Below are 24,732 nucleotides of genomic sequence, written 5' to 3'. Positions count from 1 at the left end.
CTGTCCTAGAATGTGTGTTTTAAAGAGCAAGACTAAATCATAGAGCTGGATCAGATGAGCTAATAAATGCTTTTCCTATAAAATGAAAACTCAGAATTGCAACTAGGTTTCCAACAAAGTCTAATTTTGACAAACGTGTCAAAATATTTCATTAACATGAAAGAGCTTTAACTGTTGATCATACACCTGCAGAGCACTGAATACCTAATTTTTAATGATTTAGGCCTGGTCTATACTTGAAAGTTTTTGCGCTGATGTCTACACTGACAAGCCACTTTTTGCGCCAAAACTCCTCAGTTGCAGCACTGTAATAGAACCACCCCAACGAGAGTCATAAGACTTTTTGCACTGAGGCTTTAATGCTGTAGTGCCAGTGTAAATGCCTTGATTGCTTTTATCACTGTAATTGACCTCAGGAGGTGTCCCACAATGCCTTGAGTGCCTCTCAGCTCAGTGTTTTGGTGCTCATGCACCCTTCCCCTTTCAAAGCTGCATTCTGACAGCTGTGGCATGCTATGCTGCCCAGCTGTGGGACACAAAGCAAATCATTAATGTGGAATGCTCGGCCTCCAATAATATGAACAGAGACAGGCGGGGGGGGGGGGGTGTGTGTGTGTGTGTGTGTGTGTGTGTGTGTGTGTGTGTGTGTGTGTGTGTGTGTGTGTGTGTGTGTGTGTGTGTGTGTGTGTGTGTGTGTGTGTGTGTGTGTGTGTGTGTGTGTGAGAGAGAGAGAGAGAGAGAGAGAGAGAGAGAGAGAGAGAGAGAGAGAGATTCTGTGCTGTGCAGAGCCAGGGAGGTTAGGGTCTCCTCATCTCAGGACTGGTTGCTTCCTGCAGGTGTCTAAATTTATGAGATAACATGGGACACACTTACTCTCCCCCAACACACACTGTCTGTCTTCTCCCCCTCTCCTTCCCACATGCTCGCTGTCACACACTCTCCCCACGCACACTTTAGCTGAAAAGCAGCTGGCAATGGGATTGAGAAACCTGCATCATGTGATGCTGTACCTGCCCTATGAACCATTACCAACCCTTCCCAAAGCACCCTGTGGCCAGTTGCATAGTAGGATAGCTACCACAGTGCACTGTTTTCTTTGTCATTGCAAGAGCTGCTAGTGCGGATGTGTTCCAGCAACATAAGGCGCTACAGTGGACACGCAACAGCGTGTTTTAATTTTTATTTTTTATTTTAATTAAACTTTTAATAAAATAAATATAAATAAAAATAAAATAAAAATAAACTTTTAAAACACTAATAAAAGTGGTATAACTTTTGGCACAAAAACTTGCAAGTGTAGACATACCCTTAGATTATTAGATTTACTGTGAATGTCAAGTATTCTTTAAAACTTGTCAAAATATGAACAATTTTTTCCTCTTGCTTAACTTTTGATTTATTTGGAAACATAACAGATGCGATGACAAAAATAAATGTACAGAAATGAACAGAAATGTTTTAAGTTGAGAAAAATAAACCAGTAAAAATATAGGAGACAGTAAAATTCTGATATGATTGTTTATTTTAATATTTATTTATATTTGTTTATTTTAATATTTATAATATTTGAATAAGTACAATAAATAACTCATATTACCTAAAAGTTAATTAAAAATTCGCTATGCCAAAGTTTTAACTTAATCCTCTAAATAACGTGACAGATTAAGAGTGAAGGCAAAAGCTTTCTTTTCCTGTGCTGTATTTATCTACTTAAATTTGTGTCCTATTTTTAAGTACCATGCACACTTAGATTCCTATACTAGGGAAAGTTAAGAGTGACAACCTTAACTCTGAATTCTGAACTTCCTGTATCTGTGGATTTAAATAAAACAATGATATTTTAAAACATTTCCCTTATACTTAATTTTAAATGGTCAAATGCACACAGAAAGATTTAATCAAAGCCAAGCAAGCGCAATATCGATAAAATCACACATCCCAAAAAATTGACTGATTGCATAATTGCTGGTATCAATGACAGCTGAAGTTTCCAGCTATACAAAAGTCAGATATCAGTACTGAAAAAACATATTGATTATTCTTAGTCAGTACTATTTGTATGATAATGTGGTTATAAAATCAGACTGATCAAATCTTTTTTTTAAGTTATCAACATGATGACTGAACAACTCCTCTAGTTACAACGCCCTAACAAGAAAGGGTAAGTTACTGTAATATCCAGTGTGTAATTGGAAAGTAATAGGATCCAAAGTTTTTTTTTTATAAAAAAGTAACTGACTTTTTGGGGTTACACCTGCTCCTATTTTAGAAGTTTAGTGTAACTAGAGGAAGATTCAAAGTTGACACCAATTGGGGACACACAAATAAAGGAGGAGAAAGTTTACTGCAACTCACAGAAGAATGTGGCACACGGATAAAAGAAAGGTCTAGGATATTTCTTCTGATCTTACTTTATAAAAAAAACATTTATAATACAAGAATATTATTGCCCAATGCAATTGTGCAACTGGGCTGTTAAGTCAATGCAGAAAAAACATGAGTAATTCAATTTAACAAAAAAAGGGGGCTGCTGATACGAAGCAATATTGATTTGACATCTGAAAAGTTTATTTAAATTTTTCACTTTCTACTTTTAAGTTGAAACTGAAATTAAAAGAATGGAAATGCCTTAAAGATCTATTTACAAAATTAGTTATTGGAATCTGAGAAGATAATATTTCAACACTTGAAGACCAAGAACTACTTGTCATGCTCATTCTTTTTTTCAAAGCTAATGATCATTCCAGAAATCAAGTGAACAATTTGGCTCTGGAGAAGTTTGTTTCTGTTTTTAGGTTAAACCTGCCCTCACGAACCCACACTGATTCTTGACTCTGCTGCTTTTCCGGTCCTTAACTTCTACCATTTTCTTTGCCTGTGGTCTTGCACTTCAGATACAGGTTTATTGGGAAATTGTCCTGCTTAAAGTTTTTTTTTATATTAGTTTATATACCTATTAAACTGTTCCTTGAACAACGGATCAAAACAAGTCTTTTGACAACATCTATGTCTATCAAACTTTGGCTTTTGATAGAGTTGACCTTTCAACAAACATAAAATGTTAAACTCCAAGTAAAGAAGGATTGCCCAGTCTCTGTAAGGCTGCAACAGCCAAAGATTGAACTTTGTGATGATGGTGGGCCTCAATCCATCACTATGCTGGCCTGAAGGAATTACCAGAACAGAGGACTGTAGAATTATGATCCCAGTCTTACACACCAGGAAGAGAAAGTTCTCCAAATCCCCACAATACACTCTTGAGGCAGACAGATTTCTGGAGTTTAGCATTGCCAATGGTTAGTGTCTTGACTGATAGACCTTGCTTCAGTTCTCTTGGTCAACGACAGGACCAAAAGTTTAATTTAATTAGTTAAATGCCTCAAAAAGTCCTCTACTGCAAAGAGCTTGATCACACTGGCAACAGACAAATTCATTAATTATGGGAACCACAGCTTCCTCACGTATTCAGAGGCTATAAGGATTAACGGTCCTCAACACACAGAAATCTTCTGGAGAACTCTTCTCACCATGGCCCAGGGAGTGGATTAGAGGAGTGATGAATGGGAAAGATGTACTATAGATTAAAGATCCCATAGATTGCTTGTTCATCTGTTCTGCTTAACAGCTTCCATGAACCTGAAGAACATCTGAAACCTGTCCTTCCTGAAGGCCATTAGATCCACCTGTGGTCTGCTTTAGGATTGACAGACTAGAATACTCCCAATCAGTTACTACTTTCTAGAGTTCAGCTGTGTCCTGTTCAAACAGACTGCTGGGGAATTGCTTTCCCATTAGCTGTTAGACTGAAGAGATTCAGCTTCCAAGATATCAGCAGTTCTATTTTGTGGAGCTTGAACAACGTTATTGGCACACTATATGTTGGCCAACATACAAGTTTACACACAGTAAGTCTCATTCATACGAACCAGAACAAATAAGCTCCTTAAAACTGTAATCCTAGCCATAACTTGGGACAGTGGTCAAAGGACTACTAATATCAAGTGCAATACATTCCAACATGCATTGAATGTTATTTTCAGCAAACCCAGAAACCAATAGATACAACAGATTCCTTACTTTTTTCCCCTCTCAATTTTTCTCTTAAAACAAAAGATAATATTAATTTGCATTGGTACACTAAGAATATTAAATAATATGTAATATTAACTGCAATGACGGTCAGAGAACACATTTAGAACAATTCATTTTAAGTTACTCTGATTAATAAAGAAGAGACCTGCTGTCATAAATATAAAGGGAAGGGTAACCACCTTTCTGTATACTGTGCTATAAAATCCCTCCTGGCCAGAGGCAAAGTCCTTTTACCTGTAAAGGGTTAAGAAGCTCAGGTAACCTGGTTTGGCACCTGACCCAAATGACCAATGAGGGGACAAGATACTTTCAAATCTGGAGTGGGGGGGGGGAAGGCTTTTATCTGTCTGTGTGATACCTTAGCCGCGAACAGAACAAGGATGCAAGCCCTCCAACGCCTCTAAAGTTAGTAAGTAATCTAGCTAGAAAATGCGTTAGGTTTTCTTTGTTTTGGCTTGTGAAATTCGCTGTGCTGGAGGAAATGTATATTCCTGTTTTTGTGTCTTTTTGTAATTTAAGGTTTTGCCTAGAGGGATTCTCTATGTTTTGAATCTGACTGCCTGTAAGATTATCTTCCATTCTGATCTTACCAGAGTTGTTCTCTTATCTTTTTTTGTTCTTCTAATAAAGTTCTGTTTTTTAATAATTTGACTGGGTTTTTTGGGGATCTTAAAAATCCAAGGCTGGTCTGTGCTCATCTTGTTTATTCTCAAGCTTCCCCAGGAAAGGGGGTGTAAGAGCATGGGGGGATATTTTGGGGAAATAGAAACTCCAAGTGGTCCTTTCCCTGATTGATTGTTAAAACACTTGGTGGTGGCAGCGTTTACCTAACCCAAGGGCAAAGACTTTGTGCCTTGGGGAAGTTTTAACCTAAGCTGGTAGAAATAAGCTTAGGGGGTCTTTCATGCGGGTCCCCACATCTGTACCCTAGAGTTCAGAGTGGGGGAAGGAACCCTGACACCTGCCTAATGCTGCCTATAAGCCTATTCGCTACAATTCAAGGTGTAAATTGTTTGATAGTAAGTTTTTCCATTTTGCAGCTCCGTTTATTTCCTGATGCTTCTGTGTTCTGCTCTGGGTGATGAAAAAGTTGATCAATGTAAAAAGTATTTTAAAGCACTATACTTATTTTAAAACAATTAATGGAATGCAACCAAATGAACAGCAAAATACAGTCATGACAGGTACATATATTCAAAACCACCTTAACTGCTAGTTAAGATTGATTGTAATGCAAACATTTAGGTTTGTTTGTATGTGCTACAAGGACTTCTATACCTATATATACAGTAGCTATCACATTTTTAGATATAACAAAGGTACTCACCTAAAATGATTGACAACATTTGTTTTGCTAAGAAATGAAAGCACAAATGACCCTGGCCTCCGATCACTCTCTCGAATAAGGTAACTACCAGGTTTTCCGGCTTGCCGAAGACGTTCTTCTGCAATTGTTCTGTCAAGTTTTCCATGATACCACCTGAAAGAGAGTGTGAAATAAACAGTTGACTATAAAATAAAACTATCAATTTCAAAGTGTGATCACAAGAAGAACATCAGGGGTATTGAAAGAGCTTTACTATAACACATTAAACACAAAAAGAAAAGGAGTACTTGTGGCACCTTATGAAAGCTTATGCTCAAATAAATGTTAGTCTCTAAGGTACCACAAGTTCTCCTTTTCTTTTTACGGATACAGTCTAACACGGCTGCTACTCTGAAACCTTACATTAAACATAAAACAACTGAACTCTGACATATCCAACTCCGATGGAAGTTTTCAGTTAAAATCATTGTTTATGAAGGCCTTTATTTCTGTCTATCACTACTGAACTTTAACATTGGTTACTAGCTTAGCTCTTTTTAAAATGGTGATTTAATGAATCAATCTGTGTTTAAATGGATTGTTTTTCAGAACTGTCTTTTCAATCTTTTCAATGGTTTAATTCATTGATTTGCCCAAATCCATGCCATCTCAGACCTCATTGAAAGTTTCCTCTTAAAATTGCTCCAATTTAGTTCAAAATTAGAAAGAGACATAAGATCCAAAGCAGGAGGGAGAAAGGGGGAAAAAAGGTATCCAAAATCTGACATTTTGATTCAGGTCCCTCTTTTCTATAATTGTTGAAATCCAAGGAAGGATTCTATCCTCAGCCAAAGACTTTGTGTAACAGTGAGGACACCTCTCCCTTAGGGCCGTGATTTTGGTGTTTTGCCACTAAGAGGAGCAGTACAGAATATAATCCTCAGTGTATCCTATTTCTGAAAATGTGAGTCAACAAGCTTTTTCATTCCTTCCAGATAAAGGTTACCTACAAAGAAAATAAAGGGATTGTGCCCCTTTTGGGCTTTATGTTTTAAAAAAAAAATCAGGCCTTTTAAAAAAAATCTGCCATATTTTAACATTAATTAGAATTGTAGGTGTCCCAGAAGACTATGATGGCTGAAAAATTAGTGAACTGATCAGCACAAGGGTGAAATGGGAAGGGATTCTAGAGTGTTTAAGACTATTTTTGTTAATTCCTATTTAATATCAATGGCAATCATTTTGGAAAATGGAAGCTTTTGTTCCAAATATTCCTTCTCCTTCAATTAATACACATTCTATGACACACCCAGAAAGGTCCGCCAACAAAACCGGGGAAGACCAGAAGTGAAACTCCTGATACTCCTAAAGTAAGTGACAAGCAGGCAGAAAAAAATTAATTAAATCAATCACTTCAGGCTTGTCACAAGGTAAGCTGGCGCTGTAAAATCACTGGGGCACAGATGTACTCATGCCAAACCTAGCCCACCTCCCCAGACAGAAAAAATAAGTAGGGTCACATGACAAAGATCAGGTGACTAAGAGCCTGGCATGCCGGGAGGTAGAAAGGCATAGTATGGTTTACTAACAAGGGGGAGCCAAGTGGAGAAGAATTCCAGATGGGGTGGAGGGTGTAAAAAAGCAAAGAGGGACTCAGTGAAAGGGGCCCTGGGAAACAGTACTCCATAAAAACGTAGGAAGGCAACCAGGAAAGCTAGTAGTATAGGATGAAGCACTGAGGAGAAGCAGGGCAGGTTGCGGTTACAGGGAGCAGAAAACCCAAGTAGGGTTCCCAGGGACAGAAAAAGATAGGAAAGGTTTCCCTCCACAGTGCCACCCTGTGCAGTATATAGCAGGAAGACAGATCTAATTAGAGCTCAGGAGGACTGGCAGCTACCCTGAAAAGGAAGGGCTGGAAATGAGATGAAGATAAGGGAAGAGAACAGATCCCTTAAAGAAAGGGCTGTGCTTGGTGAGACTGAGGCTATGTCTACACTACGTTGCTACACTATGTCGCTACAGCCATGCTGCTAAAAAGGCATGCAGCGTAGATACCTACACCCACAACAAGCAGCATTTGCTTTGTCGGCAGAAGAGCGCTCCTGCCGACAAAGCGCTGTTCACAGCAGTGCTTGTTGTCGACAAAACTTCTGTGTTTCGGGGGGGGGGGGTTAACACCACTAAAAGAGAAAAGTTTTGTCATTCAGTTGCCAGTGTAGACAAAGCCTTAGTCTCAAGACACTTATGTTTATATTTGAACTTCTTGCCCCAAAAGGGGTGGAATTTGTAAGTTGACCAGAAGGGTAAGTCACCTCAGCAACTGAATTGTCCTGAAGACCAAGAGAATTACTGGAAGACTATGGAAGGAAACTTAGGCACCAGGCAAAATGCCTTCTTAGTAATTTTTTTAAATTAAAATTTAGGTTCAACAGAAATTGAACCTCACTCAGGAAAACATCCTACTTTACCTGGTTGAGTCATTTATTTTAGCCCTGTACAAAGAAGATAACCTATCCATTATTCGTTGGCTTATGTCTTGTAGACACCATGAAGGCACATACTTAAAAGAGATGGTAGGTGGACAAGTATAGAAAGTGATGTTGTAAACCATAAAGATGACTATATAAAGCAGGGGTGGGCAAACTGTGGCCCACGGGCTGCGTCCAACCCATCAGACGTTTTAATCTGGCCCTCGAGTTCCCACCAGAGAGTGGGGTCAGGGCTTGTCCCGCCCCACACGGCTCCCAGAAACAGCAGCATGTCCCCTCTCCGGCTCCTACACATAAGGGCAACCCGGGGGAATAACGGCCAATGGGAGCTGCAGGGGCGATGCCTGAGGATGAGGCAGTGCGTAGAGCCTCCTGGACACATCTCCAAGTAGGAGCTGGAAGGGGGACATCCACTGATTCCGGGAGCTGCTTGAGGTAAGCGCCGTTCGGAGCCTGCACCCCTGGCCCTCTCCCATGCCCCAACCCCCTGCCCCAGCCCTGATCCCCCTCCTGTCCTCTGAACCCCTCGGTCCCAGCTGGAGCACCCTCCTACAGCCCAAACCTCTCATCCTTGACCCCACTCCAGAGCCTGCACCCCCAGCCAGAGCGCTCACCCCGCACCACTACCCCCTGCCCCAGCCCTGATCCCCCTCCTGCACCTCAAACACTCATCCCCAGCCCCACCCCAGAGCTCTCACCCACAGCCACAGCCCTTACCCCCTCTCACACCTAACCCCAATTTCATGAGCATTGGGCCCACCATACTATTTTCATAACCAGATGTGGCCCTCGGGCCAGAAAGTTTGCCCACCCCTTATATAAAGTAACTGAAGTGAACAAATAGGTTGTCAGTGCTGTCACAGTGGAAAAGAGGGAAACACACTAAGTAAGAAGATTGGATGAGTAGGGAGGGGCAGAGCTGTACATTGCAATGGAAGTTTTAAATTATAAAAGGAGATTTCCCCTAACAATCCTTTATAAAAGAGACTTGCTGACTTATGAAAAAAATGAAATCCTTTAACAACAATGTTGTTTCTATATCATTTCTGTTTGGGACAATTTTTAGAAACTGCACAAAAGAACTCAGTTAGGAATCATGGGCTCTACTGACAATTGTGAATGAAAGACTTACCTAAGCTATTTCACACCTATATCTCGGTTTATTAGTCTGTAGAATGCATACAATTCCTATTTATTACACCTCAAAATAACCATTGAGATAAATATTTGTAAAACCCTGATATCTTTAAATGAAATGTGCTGTACAAGTGCAAAGTTTTATTTCTCTTTCCTCATTTATTAGTTAAATTTGGCAGAGAGCAGAATCATTAAGAGTTTATCTACTCCAGTTTATTCCCCACTTGAAATAATACTCCTGACATAATTAACTTTTCTAATAAATGGCTCTACTAATAAAGAAGAAAATAAAATAGCAGCTTCTTCTAAAATAACAGATCAGGTTTTCATGCATCATCAATCTTCTATTTTACAAAACATATTTGTAAATATAATTTATAAAACATACTTAAGAATCTCAAGTTTTGAACAAAATGGAAAGATTTTGTCCTCCATAGTAGGCATACCACTCCTTTTGGTATATTCTAGATTACTTCCTCCGACTATGACCAGGATATACTTGTTCTCTCCCACATAACTATATTTTATTACGTTTATTACCAGGTGAGTGTAAGTGACTCAAACAAATACTTTATCACAATTTACCTCAGAACAAAAAATATGGTGCATTTAATTTAATTTCTTATGCCAGCAGTTAAATTCAATCAAAGCTACAAGAACACATCTTTTCTGTATTTGAGTTACTATCAGCTAACACATAAGCTTGTATTTTTCAGGTTAGTATGTATTCTTGCATTAAAAATTATTGTTCCTGAATATCTATGAAAATATGCTCTGACATCTGTTTTATTTAACTAAAAACTGATAGTATAACAACAGAGTCCATGGCAATAGTATATCAGTATTCAGTAATGATGGCAGAAAACAGTTCAAGTGAATATCCTCAGGAAACCACTGCAGATAGCACACATCTTTAGAAAACAGGATACACACTGAAGCAGACACACTGAAGATATCATTACAGTAAGCAAAATGCTTTTCAGGAAATAGCTGCATTCTTTTTCCAGAGAAAGTACAATTTTAACACTAGATAGCACTTCCCCATTCAGAGAGGAAGAATATGCAGAAGAATTATATCAAAGTTTTTCATAAATCAGACTTAAATTTTAAATATCAACCTCCTCTTGTCTTTCAACGTGCATCTTAGGTGAAGAAATATACTAGTACATGGTGCATTGTATTGTCCCTCCAAACTAGTCAGTATTATAAAACAGTAAGAGGTAATTGAGTTACAGGTGTTACGTATCATGTTCAAAATCTTTTTAAGCACATCAAATGAACAGTTAGGGGAATGCTCGATGTACCTTTAACAAAGACTATTGCAATTTTCATTATTATAGACTTTTTTTTCCATTGAAAAAGGTACTCGCAAGAATCAGCTCAGTCTTGGCTATTCAAAATGATGACCAATCCAAAACCATGTCACTTATAAAAGTAAAGAGGAAAACTCACACCTCTGATAAGAACTATAAAATGGATACAGATTCTGTGGAGGGAGCATCAAAAGGCAAAAAATAAATTTATCTGGATTTTTACAAACTATTAAAGACCATCCATCTGATTCTCTAGGCACCCTTTACAAGCTTTCAAAAATGCACTATAAAAACCTGTCAGTTCTCCAAAATCAACTAAGCACAGTGTAATAAAAATATAATAGAAATTAATGAGCATTCCCATAAAATTCCCAGAATCCACACTGACACAATCTAACATCATTTACTCATAGGCAACACAGAAAAGGCTTACAACACACCCTGCAGATTAACATGCTCAGACTGTTCTGGAGCAAGCAAATTCCAAAGGCCTAGGAGCCTTAACCAAGAACATCCAGAGAGACTTGAACACTGCTAACTTGAACTCTGCTAACCTCAGCTATGGTAGTATGTCACAAGGGGGGGGGGGGGTCTCTCAGCTAGGTAGATCCCAGTCATTTAAAACCTTATAGACCAAAATCAGCATCTTTAATACCACTAGGCAGCCAAAGCAGATTATACAATATGGGTTTAATACACTCATAAAAAGAAACGGTTTAACTAGTCCCCCGACTCTGCATCACCTGCAGTTTTTGAATAAATTTAAGACGTAGCCCTACATAGAGTACAGTGCAGAAATCTAATCTTACTGAGGCAAACAGATGGATAACCACTGCAAGAGTCACTTCTAAAAGAAACATGTCTGTAGGTGAAAAAAGGCTTATCTGATTGTAGCTATTACCTAATTTCTGTGCTTGTAAAAAAACAAGGTCATTTCAATCCTACTCTGTTTTATATCAATTTCCACTGATTTTCATAGTGGGAGAGGAGATGCTGCTGCTCCTATGATTAATTTATTTCATGTAGTACTATACATGCTAGTTTGTTTATGATACTACAGTTGGATGTGCAATTCTCCACTCCTTCCATGTCATGTTTTAATTCAAGAGAACATACTAACATAGGAATTGCCATACTGAATCACAACAATGGTCTATCTGGCCAGTATCAGACGCTTTGCAGACAGGTGCAAGAAACCCTGCAACAGAAAGTTATGGAATAACATGTCCACAGGGATAAAATTACTTACCAACTCCCATTATTTAGACTGTTCCTTAAACTCTTTTATGCCTGAAGATTTATGCAACTTTTTTAAAAATACTTATTATTGTAACTTACTATCCACATTGTATCAATCCATTTTGTTAATTCTGACAACCTTAGTCTCACATGCATCAGAGTTCCCGAGGCTAATTATGTGTTGTGGGAGAAAATATTTCCATTTATCAGTTTTAAATTTGCTCCCTATTAATTTAGCTTCATTTAATCTCCCTCACACTTAACACAGAAGCTGAATACAGCTTCAGCAAATATTCAGTCGATGTATGTGCAAGTTTATATATTTACAGAAGAAATATGAGGTTGTGGTTAAGGTTTTGTGTGTTGCACTATATGGGAGATAAATGCACTACACTCAACTAGAAGGAAGTTCTTTGTGACCAAGTGGAGTTTGTCACTGTCTGTGGAAGCTTGATGTGTGGTTATTAGGGTACAGCTGAGTAGTGTCCCATACTTCATATTTCTTTGCTTTTTAGCATTTCCTTTGAGGGTGCAAAGCTTAACCAACTTTAATACTTTTTATACAACATCGTTGTTTATGGAATATCCATAACCAACAAAATAGGGGTTTTAATGCAGCAAGTATATAGTATATGAGGGCTTCAGGGGGCATAGAAAAGATTTTATCGGGATATGGTAGAAATGGAGAGGTTTGAGGTGTATGGAAGTGGAAACAGCGGAGGGAAAGCAAAAAGGCCCAATGGATCCATCTCCACCTATCTACTCTAGCAAAACAGACCTGGTGCAGAGGAAGCTTGTCAACTTGCTGTCTACTGGACCAGTCAGCAATCTTCAGAGCAGAGGAGCCTCTGTTGAAGCTGCAAAGGATGGTGGAGAGATCACAGCACTAGAGCTTGTAACTTCTATACCAAGGTACCCTGGACATTGCTCCCTGTCAGAGGTTTACAACATAGTGTGTTTCCTCTCAGTTTCATACCCACAATTTCTCAGGGCATCCCATAACTTCAGTCCCATTAGAAGAAAAACAGAGCCAAGAGGGGAAGCCTCGCTTTCACATGACGAACAGGGATCTCAAGTATACCAAGTTTCGGCTGAATCATGATCCCTGTTTCAGGGAGAGCGAGAATCCCCCCATTAAAATATTAGTTAGACTTACTTGTTCCCATTAGTCTTGGTGTTCCACTGATTCTCTCAAACTTCCTGTTTCTGATAAATAATTTTTATGTCTTTGGCTATTTGCTTTTCAAATTTCATTTTAGTCCTTTTAATTTCTCTCTTACATATTGCCTGACATTTTATGCTTTTTTTAAATTGGATTTCAGGACCGGGATTTCCATTTTCTATAGGATATTTGTTTGGATAAAAGGCAAGTTTTCTGAGGTTATTTGATACATTCTGTTTACATCTTGCTTTTCAGCTTCCTTTGTTTAGAGACATGCATCCCGTCTGAAAATTATCATAGTCTCCTTAGGTAGTCTCCATGCCAAATCTAAGGAATGTCGTTTCTTTATTTCTGACTTAAAGAACTTTTTACTAGCTCTCTTTTTTAAATTTAGATTTAAAATATTTTAAATATTCTTTTCAGTCAACATCTTAAACTATTTTTCTATTTATAACCTATTATTAGTTTGGACAATTAAAATTGAGTTATTCTCATGCTCTAGAACAATATAGTAGTGTTTATATTTAAACTTCCCACTAGGGTATTTGTATCCCATAAAAAGCTGTCTCACTGAAAAAACATGAACTCTTCTGTGAATTTTAAAATGTTTGTTTTTAACCAAACCTGAATTTTGAACCTAAACTGGGTCTTTAAACATCTGTGCTCACCTTATGTTTCTAATATATATTAGAAGGTATCACGTAGTATAACCAAATGATTTCCTAAAAGTTCTGCACTATACTTGTATGTAAACATGGACTCTAAGTAAATTTCACTCCAGTTTAGCTTTGTTTGACAAATTCATTGACTTGCTCTAGCACGTCAGCTCACTTGAAATAGTCAGTCACGTGACTATTAGTTCCTGGCCTACTCCTGCATATTTTCATTCTTCCAAAGCATGTAGCACAGGTGTTGGCAAACTTTTTGGGCCGAGGGCCACATCTGGGTGGGGAAATGCTATGCAGGGCCGGGGCAGGGGGTTGGGATGCTGGAGGGAGTGAGGGATGCAGGAACGGACTCAGGGCAAGGGATTGGGGCAGAGGAGGGGTCCAGGGTGCATGAGGGGACTCAGGGAAAGGGGTTGGAGTGCAGGAGAGGACTCAGGGCAGGAGTGAAGATTGCAGGAGGGAGCTCAGGGCAGGGGGTTGGGGTGCAGGGTATGACAGGGGGCTCAGGGCAGGGAGTTGGGGGGCTGGAGGGGTTCAGACTCTGGCCCGGCACCACTTATCTAAAGCGGTTCCGTGGTGGCAGCAGCGCGCACCGGAGCCAGAGCAGGCGTGGCCCCAGGGGAGGGGGAGGGCGCACAGAGCTCCATGCGCTGCCCTTGCCACACCTTCAGGTACCTCCTCCGAAGCTCCCATTGGTCCCGGTTCCCCATTCCCAGCCAATGGGAGCTGCGGGGGGGGGGGGTGCCTGGAGGCAAGGGCAACGCACGAAGGGACATGGTGCAGGCCACTTCTGAAGGCGGCGCGGGGCCTGCAGGATCACAGGGTGGGAATCCCACGGGCTGGATCCAAAGCCCTGAGGGGCCAGATACAGCCCGTGGACCATAGTTTGCACACTCCTGATATAGCATCTCCTTCCAGGAGAAATCATGAAAACTTATTCCCACTTATAGACACAAAATATAGAAGACAATGAAGCAAGAGACATTAAACTAACATGCAAACAAGAACAAAATCAATACAACCTAACTTTTCTCTCTTATCCCAGGGTATATGGAATAAAAGATTACCACACAAATTTTAATAAAAAAATCACTTCTTCAGATGCATCTGAAGAAGTGATTTTTTAAATCCACGAAAGCTTATACCTAAATAAATCTGTTGGTCTTTAAGGTGCCACCAGATTCCTTGTTGTTTTTGTGGATACAGACTAACACAGCTACCCCTCTGATATTTAAAATTTGTATTTTATTTCTTTAGGACAGCATGATCCAGTAGTTTAAACACAGAAGAACACTCTCCATTTACTGGCATTCCTCCAATATATTAGCTCTCCCAATCCACAACATATCAGCTGTGAGCCATTGTACTACTTAAAGCATTTGAGGGTGTCTGTATATGAACTATGGATCTGAACATTTCAAACCAGATTAATAAAAATCTTCACCCTTCTTACCATCCTCAATGAAAGACTCAAAAGGATGGGAAGGAGAAGTCAGTGCTCATTCAAAAGACAATATATTTGAGGAACTTGTTACTGCAGGGGGAAAGAACCTACATTTCTCCCTCACTGCTTTATTTTTTGCAGAAGACTGACAAGCAGTAATAATCCCCAGGGAGGCAGCTGTAGAGCGTTAAAGAAAGAGGAACACTAAAGAGGAATTTAAGGACTCTCCCACTCCTGAAAGAGCCTGGGGTCAGCAGCCAAGAGTGTCTGGCAGCTTTAGAATATAGTTGGTGTTGTCTGCCTTTAATCTCAGACACCTAAACAGGAGACCTGGAAACCCTATTCAGAGGTTTGAGCTCCTACATATAGTAACTATCCGTGAAAATGGTAGCTGCCTATTCTTAAGGATGCCCAACACTTTTCATTATAAGACTCTTTCAGTTACTTAAAATTTTGCCAAACGTTACCAATTTAGGCTGAAATTTTCCAGGCTGGTTGTCTGCCTCAGGTTGATTTTTATATATAAATTTATTTTATTATATTTTAGAGTTTCAGCAAAAATAGTTTAGCCATTTTGAAGAATGAGATTAGGAAAAATATTTTCTGTCTATTACTCCTGGGGGAATTCTGCACCAAAAAAACCTAAAAATTCTACACACAGTATTTTAAAATTCTGCAAATTTTATCAAAATAACACAATGTAATCAAACTTCCATTATTTTAGGAATTTAGTTCAAAATACCTGTCAACAAATATGTCTGTAACAATACAAATGACAAAAAAGAATTCAGGAAATGTTTTTTGATAAACAGAGCCTTTACTAGGCATATTAATTCAGAACTTTGAGTAATAATTCATTTAAACTACAATACAGAAACATATTTCCAGCACCACTCAGAAGCAATGCAAAGTCTTAGAGAAGTCAGAGATAACGGAGGAGCTGAGGGAGAGGGAAGTAATTGCTGGGAAGAAGCCTGAGAGTGAACCTGGAGGGTTGTTGGGTGTGGATGGGAGAAGTACAAAACAGATTTTTGTTTTTTTTTTTTGGGGGGGGGGATTGTTATGGAGTTGGGGAGCCTCCCCCATGCGGACTCTGGCTAAACCCTAGCCTCTCCCATTAGTCAGGCCCACCTGCCTCTGTTCCATCCCCATGTGTTCCTGCACCCCACTCTCATTCAGCCTCAACTCATTGTTGTCACCCCATTAGTTTCTGTGACCCAGTCTGTCCCGCTCCACTAGTCCTTCTGAACCCCAGTCTGTGACTTCCCCAGCAACCCCATGTTCCCAGCTCTATCTGCCCCCACCCCATATCCTATGCCTCCTCACCTGGCCCCATGGGCAGGGCACTATGAGGAAGGCAGTCCCTGCTCCAGCCTATGACCCAGCTGCTCTTCTGGTGCCACATCAGCCCCTGCTGGGCAAAAAGTGTCATTGCAGTGTGACCCCCTCTCACAGCTGCCCTTTGCTTGCCTGTCACAATCAATTACTCTGCGTGGGGGGGATGGGGCAGGGTGTGGGGGAAGAGAACCTGCAGGAGACATTAAATCTGAATTTATGCAGTGGCACAGAAATTTCCCTCGAAGTAGTGTATGTTAAAATAATTCCTATAACTATTTCATTGAGAAGCTCTAGCACTTCCTGTGACAGATATGGCAATCCATGTAATATCCTTGGAAGACTTTATTGTAGGGGTGGCCAACCTGAGCCGGTGAAGGAGTCAGAATTTACCAATGTACATTACCAAGATCTACAGTAATAAGTCAGCAGCCACCTATCAGCTCACCCCCACCCCACTCCCAGCGCCGCCGATCCACGCCTCCCCCTCTCTCCCCGGATCTCCCCATCAGCTGTTTCGTGGTGTGCAGGAGGCTGTGGGGAGAAGGGGAGGAGTGAGAGCACAGCAGGCTCAGGAGAGTGGGCAGGAAGGGGTGGGGTGGGGGCAGGGCCTGTGGCAGAGCCATGGGTTGAGCAGTGAGCATCCCACCCAGCACATTGGAAAGTTGGCACCTGTAGCTCCAGCCCTGGAGTCAGTGCCTCTACAAGGAGCTACATATTAACTTCTGAAGAGTCGCATGTGGCTCCAGAGCCACAAGTTGGCCACCCCTGCTTTACTGTATTAATTTTCTATATTATTGTAGGTCAGGATTGTATGTATCATCTCCAGTGGAAGATGTGACATATCTGAGACCTGGAAATTCAAAAGACTATACTGAAAGTGTGTCATACAACTACGGACTTTTGGGACAATTAAAGTATGTTTATACTAATATAAGACCAGAGCTTGTGAGACTCAAGCTCACAGACCTAGTGTTTGTAAACATAAGCTTGAATGGTCACACTGAATATTAACCCTAGATTTAGAATTTCTGGACCAGAATCTTACACCGGCACTCAGGCATCTACACTGCACTACAAAGACCCAAATCAAACCAGCCTCTCTCAAGCTTCCTTGCACCCTTCCCAGCTGTAACGTCTCTAGACATTTGTTTGTGGTGAACTGTAAGAAAACTTGTTCATCCTGCAGCACTTTACAGGAAGTTGTCATAGCCCAACAATACATCCTTCTGAGCTGTCTTTTGGGTCTGCATACTCCTGGGAACTGGAGCCAGCAACATAGAGGAGTCACCATTTGTAGAACTTGTCCTGTTTGGGCTTTTACTTCTGTTTCAAAAAAGAGACAGAGCATCCATGAGACACCAGAGGGATATTTGGCAACATTTTAAGATCTACTAAAGGCATCTGTTCGAGGAAGACAACAACACGGATGTGGCAGACTTGAACTGGCTGATGCTGCTCCAAACTCTCAGTATAGCTGCTAATTCTCCCATGTAGACCAGCACTTCTGGAGCAGGGCCACAAGCACGAACTGGTGGGATCACATCATCATGTAGCCCTGGGATGACCAGCAATGCGCTCCAGAACATTCTCATGAAGAAAGCTACACTTCTGGAGCTCTGTGGGCAGCTTAATCTGACCCTCCAGCATCATAACCACACGAGGGCAGCTGTGTTGGTCCAGAAGCAGGTTGCTACGATCATCTGGAAGCTAGCAACTTCAGACTGCTACAGGTCCATTGCTAACCCGTGTGGTGTTGGAAAGTGAACCGTGGGGAAAATGGTGGTGGTGGTTTCTGGGGCAATCAGGTATGTGATTTACCCAAAGGTGGAGTGCATAAACAATATCCCCAAAGTAATTACTGGGTTTAAGAGAATGGGGTTTCCAAACTGTGGAAGGGCCACTGATGGGACTTATCTGCCCAGAGTTTGCCCTCTTCATGGAGCATGAATACATAAACCACAAAGAGTACTATTCCATTGTTATGCAGGCCTTTGTGGACCACAAACGCAGATTTATGGAGACCAACATTGACTGAACTGGAAAAGTTCACATCGCCAATGTTTTCCACCTATCAGGAGCCTACTCTCACAGACAACCTGGGACACTATTTCCACCATATGACATTGTCCTAGAGTAACTGTCCCCACTATTCTTCTTGTTTTATGAAACCATATCCTAATCTCAGAGGCCCTGGCAAAGGAAGATTTAATTACATTCGGGAGGTGGAAAATGGTAGTTAAAAGAGCATTTGGCAAACTGAAATCCTGCTGGCACTGTTCACTGAACTGTTTGGATTCCAGTGTCATCAATGCTGTCCACATTATTGTGGTTTGCTGTGCTCTTCACAATCTTTGTGAATCCAAAGGTGAGTCATTTGTCTCCGAATGCACCTATAACAGTAAGTTTCAGAGTAGCAGCCGTGTTAGTCTGTATTCTCAAAAAGAAAAGGAGTACTTGTGGCACCTTAGAGACTAACAAATTTATTAGAGCATAAGCTTTCGTGAGCTACAGCTCACTTCATCGGATGCCGGGACCACTGAACTGGTACACTCAGCCAGAAAGTACACCTCTCACAGCTGGAAAAGGATGCACCCTGGCAACAGAAATCAGGGATGCTTTGTGCACCACAGGATGGACTTGTATGAACCAATGGAAGAAGAATAGTATATTTACAGATGGATTTGTACAGCAAATGAAGTACTCACAGTACGCTATGAACGGGGGTGGGCTAGAGACTGTCATTGTAATTGTGGATGAGATGACTGCTTACACAATAGGGGAATGGAGTTTCATGTGACGTGAATTGTGGATTTTCATTATGGACTGATTTGAACACATGCATTGAGAAAATGTGTTTGGCTAGAACTTCCAAGTTGTGTTTTATCATTTCTTTATCTTTACTCTTTGAAAAACACATTATATGATGCAATGCAGTGATGGTAGTAAACTTTTTAAATAAAATAAAAGCCTTTATTTGTGAACATACCCTTATTATGAAAAACAATATTCAAAACATTGTTTGGCAAGCCAGCTGCCATCGCGATGCCAAAACTCCAGTTATAAACCAACACCAAAACCAGTAATAAAGTGCATAACAAACACTGAACAGTGCAAAACAGAGAAACCAATGCAAGCAAACAAATTCTCTACTTTTGCATGTCTGCTGGCCCCTATTCTCTTTCCCTTTCTAGCACATTTAGCACACGGTGCCACCGCAGGGGGTACATTTGCCCTGTCCAGTTAGCATTCAGTCCCAGTTGCACAGGCCACCCAACTGTGGTATTGTCCAATGTATTCTTGGTCTGCAGGACACGGTACCATGGAGAGGACTCAGGACATGGTGTCAGTGGAGCAGGAGCCTGAAATCCTGTGGCCATTAGCGTAAATAGTCTCTCAAACAGGTCTTTCTGCTGTGCTCCATCTTTGTCCCTTAGGCAACATTCCTGCTCCAGAAACTGTGTTGCAAGTCTCTTCTTGTGCTCTGCTGCCTGTCTATGCTTTTCCACTTGCCATGAATCTTTTTCCCTTTGATACTGCACCTGTTTGTTGCCTCTGTCAAGGATGTCCACCATAAGCTCACCACTGAGCACTTAGTCTGTGATAGTTCAAGATCTGAAGGTCCTGGTGCAGTGTGCCTGAGCTGCTGAGGTGAAGAGGCCTGAAAGCAGATAAAAAGTATATATTGTCCCTTTCCTTCAAAAAAGGTTCAATGCATCCTCAGAGAAAAGTGCCCGTGCAATCTCAAGACTACAGTTTTACTTTGAAGAATTCAGTCTCAATACAGTCATAGAGGAATACTTCACCTCATCGCAGAATCTTCAGACACACAAATGAGGGCTTTTCTACACTTAAAACGCTACAGCAGCACAGTTGTGCTGCTGCAGCAGAGCCACTGTAGTGCTTCAGCACAGACACTACCTCCACCGGGAGGAGAGATTCTCCCATCAGCATAGGTAATCCACCTCCCCAAGAGGCATTAGCTAGCAATTCTTCCATTAACCTAGTGCTGTCTACATTGGGACTTAGGTCGGCTTAACAATAATGCTCAGGGATGTGGATTTTTCATATCTGACTCATGCAGTTCAACTGACCTAATTTTCTAGTATACATCAGGCATAAGTTAAGCACAGTCAAGAGTGCACACACATTGGTAATTTGAAATTTACAAAATGCTTTATGTTTAAAAATTGAAAACCATTGTAACGGGTGAGAGAAGAGACGTGTGCCGCGGTGAACCACCTACGGTATGTCAATCTTTTCAGCATTCCATATTCTGGAGAACATAATCCTGGGTGTTCCTGAATGGTAAATGGACATTCTATTCCAAGCTATTGGTGGCAAGCTAGCAGTCTTTGCCACACAGGTTTTCAAATGTCTAGGGTCTGAGCAACAACCCTGCAGGTGTTGTGGGCTGGGGTCCTACAGAGGAGGGCCCAGAAAATATAACCTACTTCAAGATGTGACTATATCTGAAGTTCCTACTGTGGGAAAAGTTTGCACGCAGAATTTGGTCAAAATTCATGATAGAATCAACAGGATAGTGTGTTAACATCTACATGAATTCTTCCTACAGCTTACTCTGACTACATCTACCTACTGACTACATGTAAACACATGATAATGCAGACTGCCAAAGAACATAGTCAGTCCCTCCTCCTCAGACATATTTCTGGACTGTATACAATCACCTGCCTTATTTCTAACATTGATTGCCTCCTCCCCCACCACTCCAGTACAGTTTACTGTTTACAAGCAGCTAGTAACACTGAGCATGGCCTATTTCTCCGGTTTGGCATACTACAAGGGGAGGCAACATATAGTCCTTACTTTTAACACCCCAGCACACCTTTGTAAGAATGTGCAAGCATCTACCAAAAATTAAACATTATATGCTTGTTTAGTTATTTCCACTTCCCAATCTCTATTTTGAATTCCACGTTGGGGGAGGGGAGGCGACACCAAAGTACTGGCATGCATTCCACCATTAGCAGATACACACTGCTACAATAAAAATGGGATTTGGTCATAAACCGGAAATCTCTCCCTTTCGTATATTAACAACATGGACCCAGAACACTTACCAGGCTCCAGGGCTATTTCTGTCTCTTGTTTCTTCTGCCAGGTCCATGGCAGGCTGCTCTTCCGGGGGTCAAACAGCTCCTCTAAGAATATGCTGCAGCTGCTCTGGCAGCAAAGCCTCCTTAGGATCGGTGAGAGCACCAGAGTCACTTTGCTAGTGTGATCTCGTGCCTGCTGACTCCCCTCCAATCCTATACTAGATTTGGGTGTCAGAAGATAGCCATCCTAGCTGACTAGGCTATTGTGAACCACTGGGGGCTCAGTGCTTGTCACAGTACCCAGCTCCAAGTCAAAGTCTTTGTAAAAGAGGAAGGATAACAGGGAGTTCCCAGAGGTGTGGATCACCTGGCTTTCCAGTAGTCGCTTTTCAGATGCTTATTATGTTCCCTGCACTGGTCACCGGTCCATTCAATCCCCAACACTATCAACTTGTCTGCTATTTCTTGGTACAAATGATTTCTGATACTCTTACTGAATTTGAACTTCTTGTCACACTAGAGACTTACCAGAATGGACCATGGTCCCGTGACTTGGTAGCAGCGATTTTGGTAAAGGACTTCTTGTTGGTGGCCATAGTTAACACAAAATAGTAAAATTTTACTCTGAGCTTGCAGCTCAAATAGAAGGTTAAATGTCAAGCAGCCGCACTTGAATCAGGAAGTTGCTTGTTGTTTCCTGGGAGTCAACTGACTAGTCTTGAGATGGAAAGGATAGATACGCTGGCCCATGGGATTGTGGGATAGCACTGGCAGACTGTCACGACACTAGTCTGGGGACCTGGGCCCCAGCTGTGTCCACATTGCAAACGATGTATGGTGGACCTGAATGATTGGAGTCCCATAGGGACTTGGGATCGGATCCACTCCTCTTGCCAGGTCCTATGACCTGAGTCCAGCGGGCTTACTGACTTGAGTCAGATAGATTTCTGCATAGATGGAAGCAGGGTTTGGGCTTGAGACTGAGTTTCAGCCCAAGCTCACATTTCAATGTAGACACACCCTAAGCGTCACACACCAGGAAATCCACTTAGGGAGCTGTTAATGCAAATTCCCCAACTCTTGTTATGCAAAACCCCAGCCTTTTGAAGCTACGCCCTGAGAAGAGAGTTATTGTCTGCTGATTTCTTATTACACCAATGCCAAGATCTAAGGCCTGAGCTGTACAGAGAAATTTCTCATCTGCCCAGGTTTTGTTCTGGTTCTAGATTTAAGAAAGATGAACTTGTAATCTTGAAATCCATGGACAGGAGCGAGTGAGCCACTGTTAGGAAGCAGAAAGCTAAAGTGCGTGCCCTTGGTGGGCCACCCCAGGGCAAATACTTGACACCTCCATGCTTTGGAGCAAGGGCTTGAAATTTTTCAGGGAGGGTTGCTTTATGCCAGGGATGTCCTTTTCCTGTTCTGTGCAAAAAACACCCAAATTTGGCTCTAAAACCCCCCCTGCAGTTTGCATGTGATTAGTAGAGACTTATTAAAGTTCTGCAGGGAAGAGTCTGACAGCATTGGGAACGCTCCATCCCAGGGATGCAGGGGCTGAGTGGGACTTTCCCTGCAATTATTGCTATGGGCCACTGTACCAGTAGAGCTGAGAGAAGGAAGAATGAAAGCACAGGACAGACAATTCTCCCCTAGCTCGTGCCCAAGCAGTGTGGAGGAAGGGGGCGGAGGGGAGGGGAATACATTGGGTGACCAAGCAGTGAAGAGAACGCTACTGGGATTTGGAACTGGTCAGGGGATGGAGGGGACTTGGTGGAGTTGTGAAAATAATCCATTAATGTTTGCCTGTTACTCAGATACAATTATGATGACCTCCATAGAAAAGTTTGAGGAAATTAATAATTCTGTTTTCAGAGCAAGTTTCCAATGGTGTGCATAAAGCAAGCACGGGTCCATTCAGTCAATGAGCACTATCCATCCCGTGAATGAGGGAGGGGTCTTGTGGAAAAAAAAACAACAGTATGTGATCATGTAATTCAAGAATGTATCATAATTAAGGCTCCATGTTTGTCACAGATTCCATGATTTTCCATGACCTCTGTGACTTCTGCAGTGGCTGGTGCACCTGGCCCAGGGGCCACCTGAGTAGCTTGGGCAGCCCCTGGGTCAGGTCCACCGGTCGCTGCTGGAGCAGTCTCGGGTCTATTCCTGAGGGCATTATGTGCCAAAAAAAAAATAAAATTCTGTGCACAATATTTTAAAATTCTGCAAATTTTATTTGTGAAATAAATGTGTAGGCTCCAGCATAGCATTGTGGAGCACAGGCCACTAGCTGCACAGAGGTGGGAGATCACTCTCCAGCTTCCCCCTAGGACACTGACTCAGTGGTGAGGCTGCACCCAACCCTGACACAGTGCTAGGACCAGGCCTGCCTCAGAAATACCCCAGGGCCCTGCCCCTCCATGCAGGTGCACCAGGTGTGAGCTGGCAGGCTCAGCAAGGCAGGATCTAAGTTTGGAGAGGCTGAGTGTGGGGGGATCCAGAGATGAGTTAAGAAGGTTCCATGTGGGGCAATCTGGGTGCGGGCGCCTCAGTGGGGGATCTGAATGCACAGGGACTTGTTGGGAGGTTTTGAGTGCAATAGCAATGGGGCTCTGCAGGGGGGTCCAGGGGAAGGTGGTTGGGGCTCAGCATGGGGGGGGATAGAGCTCAGAAGCGGGGTCTGGGTGTGGGAAGCTCAGTGGAGGGTCAAGATGCTGGGGGTGTGGGACTCAGTGGGGTGGACATCCAGATGCAACTGGTTGGGGCTTGGTGGGGTGGGAATCCAGGTGAGCATGGCTCGTCGGGGTGGTCCAGGTGCAGAGGGAGTGGGACTCATTGGGAGGTTCTGAGTGCAGGGGGGGTAAGGCTCGCCAGGAGAGTCTGGGTAGGGAGGGGTTCCAGGTTGGGATGCAGGGCGATGCTTACTTTGGGAGAGGGCTCCACGGAAGGGCGACAGCAACTCCCCTCCCGCAGCTCCTACCTCCATGTGCTGCCTCTTCCTGCAGGCACCGTCCCCACAGCTCCAATTGGCTGCGGTTCTCAGCCAGAGTGGCAGAACCGGGGTTTGGGGTGGAGTGGAGGCAGCACGTGGAGCTAGGGTCGCTGCTTCCCAGGCCCCTGCCCCACCAACACCCTTCCCCTAGCACCGGCGGAGCCCCCCAGGGCCACACCTACCTCCCTAGTACCATCGCCGCCCCCCACCCCAAACACCACCCCCAAGTTTTAGTCAGGGGTATATAGTAAATGTCATGGACAGGTCACAGGCCATGAATTTTTGTCCATGACTTATTAAAAATACCCGTGACTAAAGTGTAGCGTTAATCATAATGCATACAAAGTGCTTGACTTTGCAACCTTTAAACACATTTTTTATACTTGTAATCTTCTAGACAGGTTATCTAAATGGTTACTTTGTGAAAGATGAGTAGTCACAGTCTAAAAGGGCAACCTGAACTGGCAATAACAGCTGCCCAGTTTGAACCTGAGT

The 24,732-nt window shown here is 42.1% G+C and overlaps 1 protein-coding gene and 2 long non-coding RNA genes across 4 annotated transcripts in view; 1 reads left to right on the top strand and 2 right to left on the bottom strand.

Annotated features, from left to right (window-relative positions):
- The window catches only part of RASA1 (RAS p21 protein activator 1), a 126,533-nt gene that overhangs the window by 86,478 nt on the left and 15,323 nt on the right, over nt 1–24,732 (bottom strand). For both annotated transcript variants that reach the window (XR_006281782.1, XM_038401509.2), the window contains exon 2: nt 5,420–5,572. Coding sequence is in view for 1 of the 2 variants with exons in the window: in XM_038401509.2 (XP_038257437.1) it covers nt 5,420–5,572 (153 nt within the window). In the remaining variant the exon portion in view is untranslated. The remainder of the gene's footprint in view (nt 1–5,419; nt 5,573–24,732) is intronic.
- Nucleotides 605–23,919, top strand: LOC122460473. The gene is made up of 3 exons (XR_006281784.1): nt 605–619; nt 10,917–10,927; nt 23,798–23,919. It is a non-coding gene; the product is annotated as an uncharacterized LOC122460473 (long non-coding RNA).
- Nucleotides 19,137–24,333, bottom strand: LOC122460474. Its single transcript, XR_006281785.1, has 2 exons — nt 21,774–24,333; nt 19,137–19,846 (listed from the first exon to the last, which is right to left on the bottom strand). It is a non-coding gene; the product is annotated as an uncharacterized LOC122460474 (long non-coding RNA).

Source organism: Dermochelys coriacea, chromosome 5 (genome assembly GCF_009764565.3).
Source record: "Dermochelys coriacea isolate rDerCor1 chromosome 5, rDerCor1.pri.v4, whole genome shotgun sequence".
Classification (NCBI taxonomy): Eukaryota; Metazoa; Chordata; order Testudines; family Dermochelyidae; genus Dermochelys; species Dermochelys coriacea.
The sequence above is the reverse complement of the archived record's forward strand: the minus strand, read 5'-3'. Positions and strand labels throughout refer to the sequence as shown.